The following is a 12192-nucleotide window of genomic DNA, read 5'->3' on the forward strand; positions in this document are numbered from 1 at the left end:
CTGCAGCCTCCCGGGCTGCCGGCTGGGAGCAAGCGGGCGGGCGAATTTATTTCGCGTGGTCCAGACGCCTTGTCAGTGACGTGCGGAGCTGAGTCACGGGCAAAGACGGGAAATTGCAAGTTCTCCATAAAATAAGTTATCCTGATTTGCAGCAGAAACCTTGACAATCTATTCAGTGAGAAAGTTAAATTATAGCCTAGGTTTGTACATAACGCTCACAGGCTTCTCCAGTCCGCTCCCAAGATTCACGCTTTTGTTGGTGGAAGTTTTGCAGTTAATTGAGCAAGAATCTTACAGGAATTGCTCTTTACTGGCATTAAATTATCAGTTTGAAAAATTACAGTCCATGGCAAAGAGTTGATAATTACAACAACAGACTTTTGGAAAAATTTAATTTAAAGCTCATATTAAATAATTTATAAACAAATTAGTTGATCGGTTATACAAGGAAAACCGCGATGTCCCAGCAGTCAGTAACTGCTTTTTTCCCAGTGAAAGCAGACGCCGCGCTGGCTGTGGGCTGTGTGTGCACCCACGGCAGCATCGCCCCGTCCTTGCCCCGGGGCGGTGGGCTGTGACACGGGGGGGGGCCGGGGCCGGGGCAGCCCCCAGCCCCCTGGGGGGGTCCTGCCGCTGAGCCCCGACTCCCACCCCTGCAGAACGGCGTCATCTCCCTCATCGACTGCACGCTGGTAGAGGAGCAGGAGAGCACCGACGAGGACGGTAGGTGCCCCTGCCCCACCCGCGGCCCCGTGCCGGGCAGACCCCCCTCGGGGCATGCCCAGGGCCCCGCTCAGCCGCCACCCATGGGTGCGGGGTGGAGGGGTTGGCTTATGTGTGTCCCAGCGGGCGCTGAGCAGGCAGGAGCATCTCAAAAAGCAAAGTCGCAGCTCCTCCCGGACCCTCTCTGCTGAGGCTGCCAGCACCACCAGCACGGCAGAGCATCTCCCGCTGCGCACTGCAGGCGGTTTCGGGTTTTGCAGTGTGGTCGCCCCATTGCGGGGGGCGAAGCCGGCACCCAGCGGAGCCGGGGAGGTGTCGGGGGTGTGGGTCCTGCTGGAGGCTGCACTTAACGCCAGAGCCTTGGCACGAGGTTGCAGGCAGTGAAGGCAATGCCTTCCCCGGCTGGCAGCTGCCGTGTTCTGTGGCTGGGGACCGATGGCAGCGTGGTCAGCACTGCCGGCGTCCCCGGTCACGGACACGGTGCTGCCATCCGTCCGTGTGGTGTGAAACCAACTGCAGCGGACTTGGAGCAAGTTCAGATGCTGAACAGATTCCAGGAAGTCATGATCTGCTGGCTGGATTTAATTAAGTAAATTATTTACTGTGAAGCAAACAGATGCACATTTATGCAAATCTGACCTTCCTGAGGCAGGCAGCGAGCGTCACGGCTCAGTGCTAGCAAGTGGAAAAAGGCAAAGATGCTGGACGTCCTCAGCCGTGCCCGCTTAACTGCAGACTTGTGAAAAAGCTTGGGCTCCTTTCTCTTGTCCTCATTACGAGTTTTCTAACACGTGGTGCCAGGGCCCCACCAGCGAGGCCGTGCTGCGCTCGTGGCGTGCAGACTTTACTTTGCAAACACGGAGCCTTTGCCCAGCAAGCCTGTCGCACCCTCACTGCGGACAACCCGCAAAATGCAACAAACTCCTTAATAAAACCTATGCTGGGGGAGAGGGGGTGGGGGAATCTTTTCACAATCACTGTGTGTGGTTTTTCTATTCCAAAGCAAAAGCATCGGGGCAAGACATCGACCATCTTGACTTCAAAATCGTGGTGGAGCCAAAAGATTCCTCGTCTTTTACGGTTATCCTCGTGGCCTCATCCAGGCAGGAGAAGGCTGCGTGGACCAGCGACATCAGCCAGGTAGAACGGACCCGGCAGGGAGGAGGTGTCGGGGCGCAGAGTCCCCGGGGTCAAGCAGCTCCCGTGGGATTCCTGCTCGGCTGTGCCCACGCAGGCTGCGGCAGCGGCTTTGGGCACCCGGAATTAACACTTGGCGTTTGCTGCGCGGCTGCAGTTCTGCTGCCTGCCCTCGGGCTGTGGCCGCGGCGGTAGCGCCCGGCTGGGTTTGCACCCTGGGTGCTGCCCTGGCGCCATCGGGGTGCTCGGGACCTGCCGCGGGGCGAGGTCTCGCTGCATCGGGCTGGTATGAACAGCACGGGTGGACCACCAAGCCGTGGGCGCCAGGGAGAGCGGTTCCACACAGAGGGTGACTTGGAGCTGGGGTGCACCAAGAGCCCGGCCATTGCCGTAAGCTTCCTGGTGTCTGGTAGCTCGAAGAGGAGGAGGTGGAGGAGGAAGGTGACACCAGCCACAGCAGGTGGGAGCAGGGTCTGTCCTGTCCGTGCTCTGCCTGCGCAGGTAGATACGTGGTTGGGGTCTCTCCCCTGACTCGGACACCCGGTAACAATTTACACCTGCTCTTCGTCTGCTTTATGCAAGTGATTTTGAAGATACTTTTTCCCAAGTGGAAGAGAAAAAGTTATTGGTTAAATGGGGATTGCCTCCTGGCCACCTCTGTTGCACTATGTCCTTGCCAAGCGTCGGTCCCCCAGGAGGGCCGCGGGCAGGAGCTGGGCCCAGCCCCACGCAGGGAGGTGGCGGCTCCTGGTCTCACTCCCCGCAGGGGCCGGGGCCACTCCTGCCCGCGCGGGGGTCTCCAGCCCACGCTCCTGCCCAGCAAAGCCCTCGCTGGTGAGCCAGCAATGAAGGGACCGGTGTCGCTCTGCTGCTCGCTGGGTCTCCCTCCGAGAGCATCCAGCAGCGCAGGCTGGGAAGGGAGTTAATTACGGTGGTGCAGGATGAGAGGGGGTTTCTGGCAACTCTCGCAATGCCTTTGTGTCTGCCAGCACACCCTGAGCCTGGGCCAGGTCCAGGCGGGAGAGCTGGGGAGCAGCTCTGGGCGACGCTTCCCCCAGAACAGGGATGCAGGAGCGTGATCACGAAGCTCCTATTTTCAGGCAGAAGCTCTTGCCCTTCCCAGCCGTGGTCTCCCGTCATGCGTGGTAGATGCAGCTAGCAAGGATGTGTCTTGTCTGGATAAGACCAAGCTCGGGCTCTCCTATGGCACATCCAAGCCCGGTGGGCAGCGGGGCCGCCCTCGCCGCCGCCGCCTTCTCCCACCTCCCACCCGTGTCTCTTCCAGTGCGTGGACAACATCCGCTGCAACGGCCTCATGATGAACGCCTTCGAGGAGAACTCCAAGGTCACCGTCCCCCAGATGATCAAGTGAGTGCTGCCGCGGCCGGGCGCTGCAGAGAGCGCGGGGCTCTGCCCGGCCCCACGGCACAGCTCCCGCGGCACCAAATGCTGCCGAAAGCCCCGGGAGCCCAGCGGCTTTCCCAGGTGCTCAGGCACTTGGGTGTGCTGTTCCCAGCATGGTGATTAGGAGCACTAATTAGCTGGGAGAGGAGATTTGTGTGGGACTGGGCTCGGGGAGATGGGAAGGTCGAAGGGGAGAGCTCAGAGAAAAAATAATAATAGTAAAGGGGTGGGGGGGTGAAACCCCTGGAGGAGAGGGGCGCAGGGGGCTGTCGTCCCTGTGGGTGCTGGGTGCAAGGGCTGCCCCGGCCCGAGGAGGGACACGTGCGGCGCGAGGGGGGCCGGGCACAGCCGGTGGGACGGGGCAGCATGTCCCCGCCACATCGACCGCCCGCCCTGCTGTCACACACGGGGAAGGGTCTTGGTTCGTGGGTGTCCCTCAGGGACAGAAGTTCCACGTTTTTTGCACAAACCTCTGCCTGTTGAGCACTGTGCAGTGTTTCCACCCGTTCTGGGGTGCGGATTTCCTAGCTTTCCCCCGGGAGTATTACCCCTGTGTTTTACATAGGGGCACCTCCATACGAACGAGGCTCCTTCTCTGCCGAGGACCTGTACTGCTTTCCATGGTCCCTGCACATCTCGGGGGGAAGCTGCTTGTGCGAAGCAGCTCTTGGTTTTGTTCCAGGCTGGAACCACAGATATCTTGTTTCTCTGCAGGTCTGATGCCAGCTTGTATTGTGATGATGTTGACATTAGGTTCAGTAAAACGATGAATTCCTGCAAGGTCCTGCAGATCCGCTATGCAAGCGTGGAACGGCTCCTGGAGAGGCTGACAGACCTGCGGTTCCTGAGCATTGACTTTCTGAACACGTTCCTGCATTCGTACCGTGTCTTCACCACCGCGCTGGTTGTCCTCGACAAGCTCATCACGATCTACAAGAAGCCGATCAGCGCCATCCCCGCTCGGTGAGGCATCGCTCCTCCGTCCCCTCTATGTCCCGAGTCAGTCCTCTGCTCCCCAGACCTGCCTGGCCCCGGTGCCACGCCAGGGCTGTTTCACCCGGTCCCCATGAGTTGGGATACCCGCAAATCGGGGAGGCAGATAAACCCGAGCTCTGCAGGCATCCCCGCTCCCGGGAGGGCTGAGTGGTGGGAGCGGGGCGGCAGGGGTTCGCGCTGGCTCTGCTGTGCCCAGGGGGATGCCCCGGAGACCCAGCGCTGCTGGAGCTGCCGGTGGGGATCTCCACGACCTCTCAGGCAGAGTAGGTGCGAGTTCAGCTTTTCCCCGTCTCTCCGCCAAGGTCCCTGGAGCTCCTGTTCGCAAACAGCCAGAACAACAAGCTGCTCTACGGCGAGCCCCCCAAGTCCCCCAGAGCCAACCGCAAGTTCTCCTCGCCTCCCCCCCTCTCCATCACCAAGTCCTCGTCCCCCAGCCGGCGGAGGAAGCTCTCCCTCAACATCCCCATCATCACAGGAGGGAAGGCGCTGGACCTGGCTGCTCTGAGCTGCTCCTCCAACGGCTATGCAAGCATGTACTCCTCCATGGCTCCCTTCAGTAAGACCACCCTGGACATAAACAAACTGTACGTGTCCGGTAACTATCCCAATAAAATCCCTGATGAAGGAGAAGCAGCCTCAGAAAAGCAAGAGGAGTCGCTGCCGAGCAAGCAAAGTAAGTTGCTGTGGGTTTGCAGGCGGGTGGGCGTCCAGCCCGGGCAGTCGGCAGGGAGGGGGCTGGTTTTGGTGGGTGCTCTGCGGGGGATACAGGGACATGTGCGGGGGATCGGGCACACAGGGGCTGGGGCCGGGCTGGGGCCGGCGGCCGGCGGCCTGGCTGTGTGCTGGGGGGGGGCGCAGGGAGGCCCTGCCCCACGAGCAGGCACGCAGCAGCCCCCCATGCGCTGGGGAGACTGGTGGCGGTGGTGGCGGTGGTGGCGGTGGTGGCGGTGGTGGTGATGCTCCTGGTGATGCAGTGACTCGTGTGGTGTGGGCTCCAGGAGGCTCAGCAACAGGGTATTGGGGGAAGAGAGCCGGAGCCGCGTGAGTAAAACACCGCAGAGCATCCCTCTGCCCCCTGCGCCGACGTGCCCGAGCACGGCTCTGAGCACAGCACAGCGGCGGAGGACGAGGCTCCCCCCTGCCGTAGCCCTGTGGGAGCCGTTCGGCAGTGGAGACCCCAGAGACCCTCTGACTTTAGCACTCGCTGCGGCGTTTGTGGCTGCAGGCTGAGCTGCGCTCCCTGCCCGCAGTGCAGGACCAGCCCGGCGCCCGCGCTGCCCCGACTGCCCCGGGATCACACTCGGCACTCCGAGCTGGGACCCGCCGGCTGCAGGGCGCTGTCTCGGGGCCGGACCCCTGTGCAAGCAAGGCTGCGTGCAGGACTCCGGCACTGCTCGCAGTTTCCCTGTCTTTAAGAAAATGGGAACAGACTGCAGCCTCCCTGCTTGCACCTCGACATTATCCTCTCCCTCGCTGCGGGTTGCTGATCACCTTCTGCGCCGAGGTGCCCAAGCAGGGGCTCCGAGAGGGGCGAAGCCGGTCTGTGGGCAGCTGTATGCAAGGGCAGAGGAGAGCCCAGGCGGAGGCGGGGGGCCAGGCTGCCCCAGCTCCTCCCGCAGCCCTTCGCTGGGTGATCTCCCAGTGCCTGCGCCCTGGGAGGGAGGTACTGCATCCCACCCCATCGCTGTGCATGGGGTGCATGGGCTGGAGCTCGCCGTTGCCAGCCCCGGGCAGAGCCTCCGAGCTGGCAATACATGCACCGTGCACAGCACGGAGAGCTCCTGCCTCCCGCGGGTTGTGTGCTACCTGAAAGCTGAGTAGGTTGTAGTAACAAAACAAAACAAACAACCAAAAAACACCCCACCCCAAAAAAAACCAAAGTAATTGTGGGACTCTGTACCTTTGCTGTACTTGGTTGCTGCATGCCTAGCTGGAATGATTCAGACTTTAGGAAAATCTGGAAGAGCTAAAACGCAGCTGCAACATGCACGTGTCCAGCGGTGATGGTAACTGGGTTCCCTGTTCCTCCCAGGCTCAGAGGTATGTGTCAGGGAAGAGTCGGATACGGATCCCAATCAGAGCGATGAAGCAGAAGCTGAAACTTCCCCAACAAAATCTCCGACGACTCCTAAGTCCGTCAAGTGCAAAAATTCATCAGGTAACAAGCGAGCCCAGACCTGTCCTGCTCGGGGGTCGCTCAGGGCTGCGCGCTGCCCTTGAACCTGGCCCTGCAGAGCTGCTAAAGGTGCAGGCGTAAAGCTGACGCAGATGTGAGAAGGAGCAGGACTTTACCCCTTATTTTCCTGCAAGGGCACAGGGAAATGCTGAACTATCCGGCCCGTATCGCTGACCTGGTCTGCGTGTCTTACCGGGTCTTCTCACCCCTTTCCTCCCCTCCTGGGGCTGATCTGGTGCATTAGGAGCGAGTTACGCTGCTTGAGACGTGAGCCTGGACTGGCATCAAGCATCGATTTATCTGCTCGAGTCTCCCCTGTAGCTATCTTAACACCGTCTGTAGCGCCCTGTTGGCTTAATTCCTGCTAAGGCTGTGCTGGATAAATTCTTACGGTGTGGTGGCATCCAAAGCTGCCCATCTGCTTTGTCCCTGCCCCGGCAGGGTGGACGCCAGCTCTCGGTGGGGAGCAGCCCCGCGTTCGCTGTCTGCACCCACCACCTCCATGAGCCCCGTTCCCAGCGTGCCCCGACCCGGGGGGGCTGCCTGTGTGCTGGGGGGCTGGCGAGGGGGGCCAGGGCTGCAGGAGGGACCTGGCTGGCGCTGCAGCGGCAGCCAGGGTGGTGTTGGCCTTCTTCTCCCCCCAGATTTCTCGTTGTTTTCCTACAACAACGGTGTGGTCATGACGTCCTGCCGGGAGCTCGACAGCACCCGCAGCGCCCTGTCCGCTGCCTCTGCGTTCGCCATTGCCACGGCGGGAGCCAATGAGGGGACCCCCACCAAGGAGAAGTACCGCAGGATGTCCCTCGCCAGCGCAGGTACCCTGCCCCGGGCTGCCGAGAGAGCAGGGACGCGTTTTCAGGGTGCCCATTTCCACCGTACTGGGCTGGGTCGCCCTCCAGGAGCACCCTGGCTGGGAGGCAGCCCCCGCCGGGGGTGCCCAGAGCACCCGCAGCCCAGCGCCCACCCGCTCCGGGCCGTGGTCCCTGGGTGCCTGGGCATGGCGGCTGCCCGAGGAACGAGCAGGGTGCAGGCAGCTGAACCCTTTGCACCCGCGGCTGAACACCCCGCTGCCTCGTAACGCGGAGCCTGCCCGGCGCTTGTGTTTAAGAGGCAGCTTAGGGATGTTTGGGAAGATGGGGCTGCTCCTTCTAGCAGTCCTGAAAATATCCGTAAGTGATTCCCGACGGAGCTGTAGCTGTGCTAAGGGATCGCTGGCAGTTTCAGGCTTTCCAACGGACCAGCGGAACGGAGACAAGGAGTTTGTGATCCGGAGAGCGGCCACCAACCGGGTCCTCAACGTGCTGCGGCACTGGGTCTCCAAACACTCGCAGGTGGGTGGCGGGGGCTGGGTGGGGGGTGGTGCTGCGGGGGCCCTCCCTCCCTGCCGTCGTGAATTCAGCCGCGTGCCGCGTGGCTCAGCCAGGCTCCAGCTGGAAAGACAATTTGGCACTTCTTTTTTAATTAAGCAAATGAGTGGACGTGGGGAGGACATGAAAACTGCGAAGCAGGGGAACTGGGAGCCCCTGGCACAGAGCCGGGGGCCAGGCGTGGATCGTGGTGTTTGCATATTCGGTGTGCAAAGGAGGGAGCCGGGATCCGTGGTCATCCCCCAGCTGGGCTCGGTGGAAGTGGAGTACCTGGGTTTCGTTCCTGTTAGGGGGTTTCAGGCTGGGGTCTGGGTTAGGAAACCATGTGGCTTTCCTTGCTGTCCCTTCCCCTCTGCCCCGGTTGCTGGGGGCACTGGGAGCGGTGCCGTACTGGTCCGCACTGGGAAGCCCCCACGCCTCCCCCAGGCTCGGCGATGCCAATGCCACGGTACAGAATGAGCCCGGTGCCTTCCTGGCCGGTTCCCGTTTGCCGGGCGCTGCGGGCTGGGATTTCGCCCGGGAGAGGCAGGCTCTGCGCTCCCCCGAGCAGCCGCCCGCGCTGGCACCGCAGGGCCATCGTCCCGGCCGGGTTTAAACGGGCAGGGAGCGGAGCTGCTGGGAGTCGACGTTACTCACGCTATAGCGCGTTAGCTCTGTGACTGTGCCGGCTTTGGCAGGACTTTGAAACCAATGAGGAGCTGAAGTTCAGAGTGATCGGCTTTCTGGAGGAGGTTATTCACGATCCCGAGCTCCTGACCCAGGAGAGGAAAGCGGCCGCCAACATCATAAGGTGAAGGGCCGTGGGCGGGATGTGGCTTTTCCTGGACGCTGTGCCAGGCTCTCGGCGGCCGCTTCCCGCTCTCACCTGGGATAAGAGCAGGCCCGAGGTCTCCAGGAGCGGCTGTGCCCGCCGCCGGGGCCTGGGGCTCGGGAGGAGCCGAGGAGGAGGGTGGGCACTGCGGGGTGCATCCGTCTCCCTGGCACGTCGGGACCTGATCAGGGGCCATGGGCGAGGTGTGACCCCCACCCTTGTCCCCGCAGGGGGGCCAGCTTTGACCTCGGTTAAGGGGCTTTTTCTCTTTAAAACAGGAGATGGGACTTAGAAGTGTTCTTATGCACGCTGAGTGTTTAATCTGTGAAAAACCACGACGCCGTGCTGCAGCCCCGTCGGAGGCGTGCAGGTCTGATGCTTTCCCCGCTAAAGTAACGCTGTCTTTTCATGCCGTAGGACCTTGACGCAGGAGGATCCAGGCGACAATCAGATAACCCTGGAGGAGGTCGTACAGATGGTAAATACCCTTTCCCTTCGTCACTCCGCCTGGTAGCTCGGCGTGGGGGCAGGGGAACAGCTCAAGATCCCCACACTCCAGCACACCCGGCTCGGTGGAGAGCGGTTCTCCAAGCCCGCCATCTGGGCGTACAGCTACAAGGCAGGGAAAGGTTTTCTGGGGACGGGGCCAGCTGTGAGCACAGCTGGATCTGTTACGGGCAGAGGCAACACTAACCCAGCCCACCAGCTATTTAGTCCTCCTGCACCATCGGCAGGATGGCTGGAGCGGGCATGGAGATGTGCCTGCCCGCTGTTGCCAGTGCCTGCCCGAGGGACGCAGGGAAACCCCGTGGGTTTCCACCGTCTCCTCTGTGTCCCCAAAGCTGCGCCAGTGCTGCTGTGCGCTGGTTCCAATTGATGGCGCAGCTGGCATCCGTGCTGCTCCCCCAGGAGCAGAGCCCTGGGAATGTGCAATGGATTTAAAACCGTCAGGGCGGCTGCAGTGCATTTGTTGCCTTCCTGCGTTAAAAAAAAACAAAGTCTGCTCCCAGAAAAACTCAAGAGCCACTTTAAATTGGCCTGGTGCACCTGAAACAACAGCAGCTCTGTCCCCTGGGTCTGCTGGCCGGCTGCTGGAGTGGTTGAGCCCTCTTGAGGTTTTTTTTAAGCTTTTGTCTGCAACCATGGGTGCTGGAAACTTCCTTTGAAGAAGAGAAGAGAAACGAAACCAGAGTGTTTCGGTCTGCCCCTCAATCTGAGCAGCTGAGCAGCAGCGACCTGTGGTCAGAGGCGCGGTGGGGACACGAGGGAGCCCTAGGTTTCGGGGTGCACATCAGGCTGATGGGGGTTGTGGCTTCCCTGGCCCCTTCCTTGTGCGCTGGGGGTGTGCGTTGTGCCGTGTGCCGAAGCCTCGGCCGGGTGCCCTCCAGGGGGTTCAGAGCCCTCCTGCATGGCACCGCTGCTGCTGAGTGCCACCAGTGCCGCTTGCCCCGCCAGTGTTTGCTGTCAGCATCACCCCGTGCTCTGGCAGGGTGTACCCCCGCAGCCTGCACCCCCCCAGTGTGCACCCAACCCCTGCAGCCTGCACCCCCCCGTGTGCACCCACCCCCCGCAGCCTGCACCCCCCCGTGTGCACCCACCCCCCGCAGCCTCTCCTGGGCCCTTGAGCCGCCGCAGAGGAAGCCCAGCTGGTGTTTGCTCCCTGGGAGCCACTCTCAAAAATCCCTTCCCGCTGGCCAGGAGGGGTTTTGCAACGGGTGGGACGGTTCCTGGGGCCGGCTCGCCCGTGGGTGCCTGGAGCCACTCTGCTTTTCACCCCTGCTTTGCAGAGGCTGCTGGAGGGAGGTGGTGCTTCTTCTCAGGGCGAAGCAGCACCCCAGAGCAGGGGGCTCAGCTGACCCACGGCACGTCCTGCACCCCCAGCCACCCCACAGCATGGTCCCCTTGCACCACTGTCCCCGTGCACCACTGGCTTTGGCCAGGGGACACTGCAACGTGGCAGCTCGTGTTTCGGTGTGACATCCCTGAGCAAAGCAGGGCCAGGGCCGTGCCATTTGCTGTTTGCTTCCAGGCGGTGCTGGGGAGGGCAGCGAGGGCGGCGGGGAGGGTCCAGGCTGCCTGTGGGAGCTCGACTGGAGGCAACGCAGAGCACCCGCACCCACCCTGTGCCTGCCACCCCACGCACTCTGTGCTTTGCACCTCGGCCCTCACAGCTCCGTCCCCAGAGCCACCCGCGGTTCCCGATCGCGCCGCTCCGTCCTGGCACGATGTCAGCCTGGCCCCCCTTTCCTATGAACCCCCCTGTGCTGGGAGCTGCTGCATCCCCTTTCCTGGGACCCGGAGAGGAGAGATGCTGCTGCCCGTTCCCAGGAGTAGGGATGCTGTGGCAGGTTTTTAAACCATTCCATGCTGGGAGAACCCTGAGTTCGGGCTGTGTTTGTGCCGAAGCACAGCAGAGTCCGTGCACGCTCCGTGCAGTCTGGGGCCGGAGGCTCTCGCTGTCAGCCCAGGTGGCTCCAAGCACGGGGCACCCCGAGTCCCTGCGCCTGCAAGCGCCACTTGGCCAGAGCCAGGCAGCAGGGATGGGGAGCGTCCCCATTCTCCTGCTTTTCTGGACATCCTTTGGAAGAGCCATCTCGAGCGGCAGCAGGGTCCGGGAGCTGCCGACCCCACAGGTGCTGGTGGAGCGGTGCCGGCGAGGCTGGCCGAGCTGCCGGGCAGGGGTAGCCGGGCACGAGGCAGCGGCTCGGCAGCACTGCTCCAGCTGGGATCCCCTGGTGCTTTATGAATTAAACAGATGTAGAGCAAAAAGGCAGCGGTTGCAGAAGTCGACGTGCGGGGATCCATTCTGTAGCTGACACCTAATTACTTAAATAGAGAAGATTAGTTAATTTTGTGTCTGTACATGTGCTCAGATGGTAACATAATTAAAACCATCGGGTTCGCAGGGCTGTGTGAAGCCGGCACTTCTCGGCGCTGGCGGGCCGCAGGATGCGATGCGGTGCCTCTGGACCATCGGAGCGGCGTGGCACAGCGCACGCCAGCTCTGATGGGGAAAAGCCTTTGGCTTGGGAGTCCAGCTTTGGCTTTGATTTTATGTGCATGAAATGTAGAAATTCTTACTGTGCTCTTAACGTACGAGCCCTCTGTTGTCTGTCGCTCAGGCTGAGGGAGTCAAAGCAGAACCTTTTGAAAACCACTCGGCCCTGGAAATCGCAGAACAGCTGACGCTGCTGGATCACCTGGTCTTCAAGAAGATCCCCTACGAGTGAGTCATCCCCACGAGTGAGGAAGGGCTATTATGGTCGCCCTGGACTCTGTGGCCACCTGCTCCCCCTCCCAGGCTAAACCCTTCCCAGCTGCCGCCTGCTTTGCAGGTAGCCCAGGCTGGGCTCGAGCCCAGATTTGAGGCCTGACCCTGTGGCTTATCTGGTGGCATCCCTGGGGTGACCAGCTCAGGGAGCACCTCCCACATCCATCGCACTTTCAAACCCATCCGTGCGGTCCCTTTCCGGCAGTTTGGGGGGCGAAGGCCCCGGCACCTCTGTCCTGTGCGGGTGCGGTGGAGCTTGTAGGGCTTGGGTGTCCCGGAAAAACGGGAAACAAAAGTTGACCTCAAC

The 12192-nt window shown here is 61.6% G+C and overlaps 1 protein-coding gene across 2 annotated transcripts in view; it reads left to right on the forward strand.

The window, feature by feature from the left end:
- Nucleotides 1-12192, forward strand: part of RASGRF1 (Ras protein specific guanine nucleotide releasing factor 1) — a 43923-nt gene that overhangs the window by 24933 nt on the left and 6798 nt on the right. Inside the window, exons 11-21 of one of the 2 annotated variants that reach the window (XM_075159643.1) lie at nucleotides 660-723; nucleotides 1727-1863; nucleotides 3146-3228; nucleotides 3979-4227; nucleotides 4563-4933; nucleotides 6293-6418; nucleotides 7081-7251; nucleotides 7655-7767; nucleotides 8481-8593; nucleotides 9032-9092; nucleotides 11737-11840. In XM_075159643.1, coding sequence (XP_075015744.1) covers nucleotides 660-723; nucleotides 1727-1863; nucleotides 3146-3228; nucleotides 3979-4227; nucleotides 4563-4933; nucleotides 6293-6418; nucleotides 7081-7251; nucleotides 7655-7767; nucleotides 8481-8593; nucleotides 9032-9092; nucleotides 11737-11840 — 1592 coding nt within the window. The remainder of the gene's footprint in view (nucleotides 1-659; nucleotides 724-1726; nucleotides 1864-3145; nucleotides 3229-3978; nucleotides 4228-4562; nucleotides 4934-6292; nucleotides 6419-7080; nucleotides 7252-7654; nucleotides 7768-8480; nucleotides 8594-9031; nucleotides 9093-11736; nucleotides 11841-12192) is intronic. The other variant, XM_075159644.1, reaches the window with a different exon arrangement.

The sequence above is a fragment of the Calonectris borealis genome, chromosome 11, assembly GCF_964195595.1.
Source record: "Calonectris borealis chromosome 11, bCalBor7.hap1.2, whole genome shotgun sequence".
Classification (NCBI taxonomy): domain Eukaryota; kingdom Metazoa; phylum Chordata; class Aves; order Procellariiformes; family Procellariidae; genus Calonectris; species Calonectris borealis.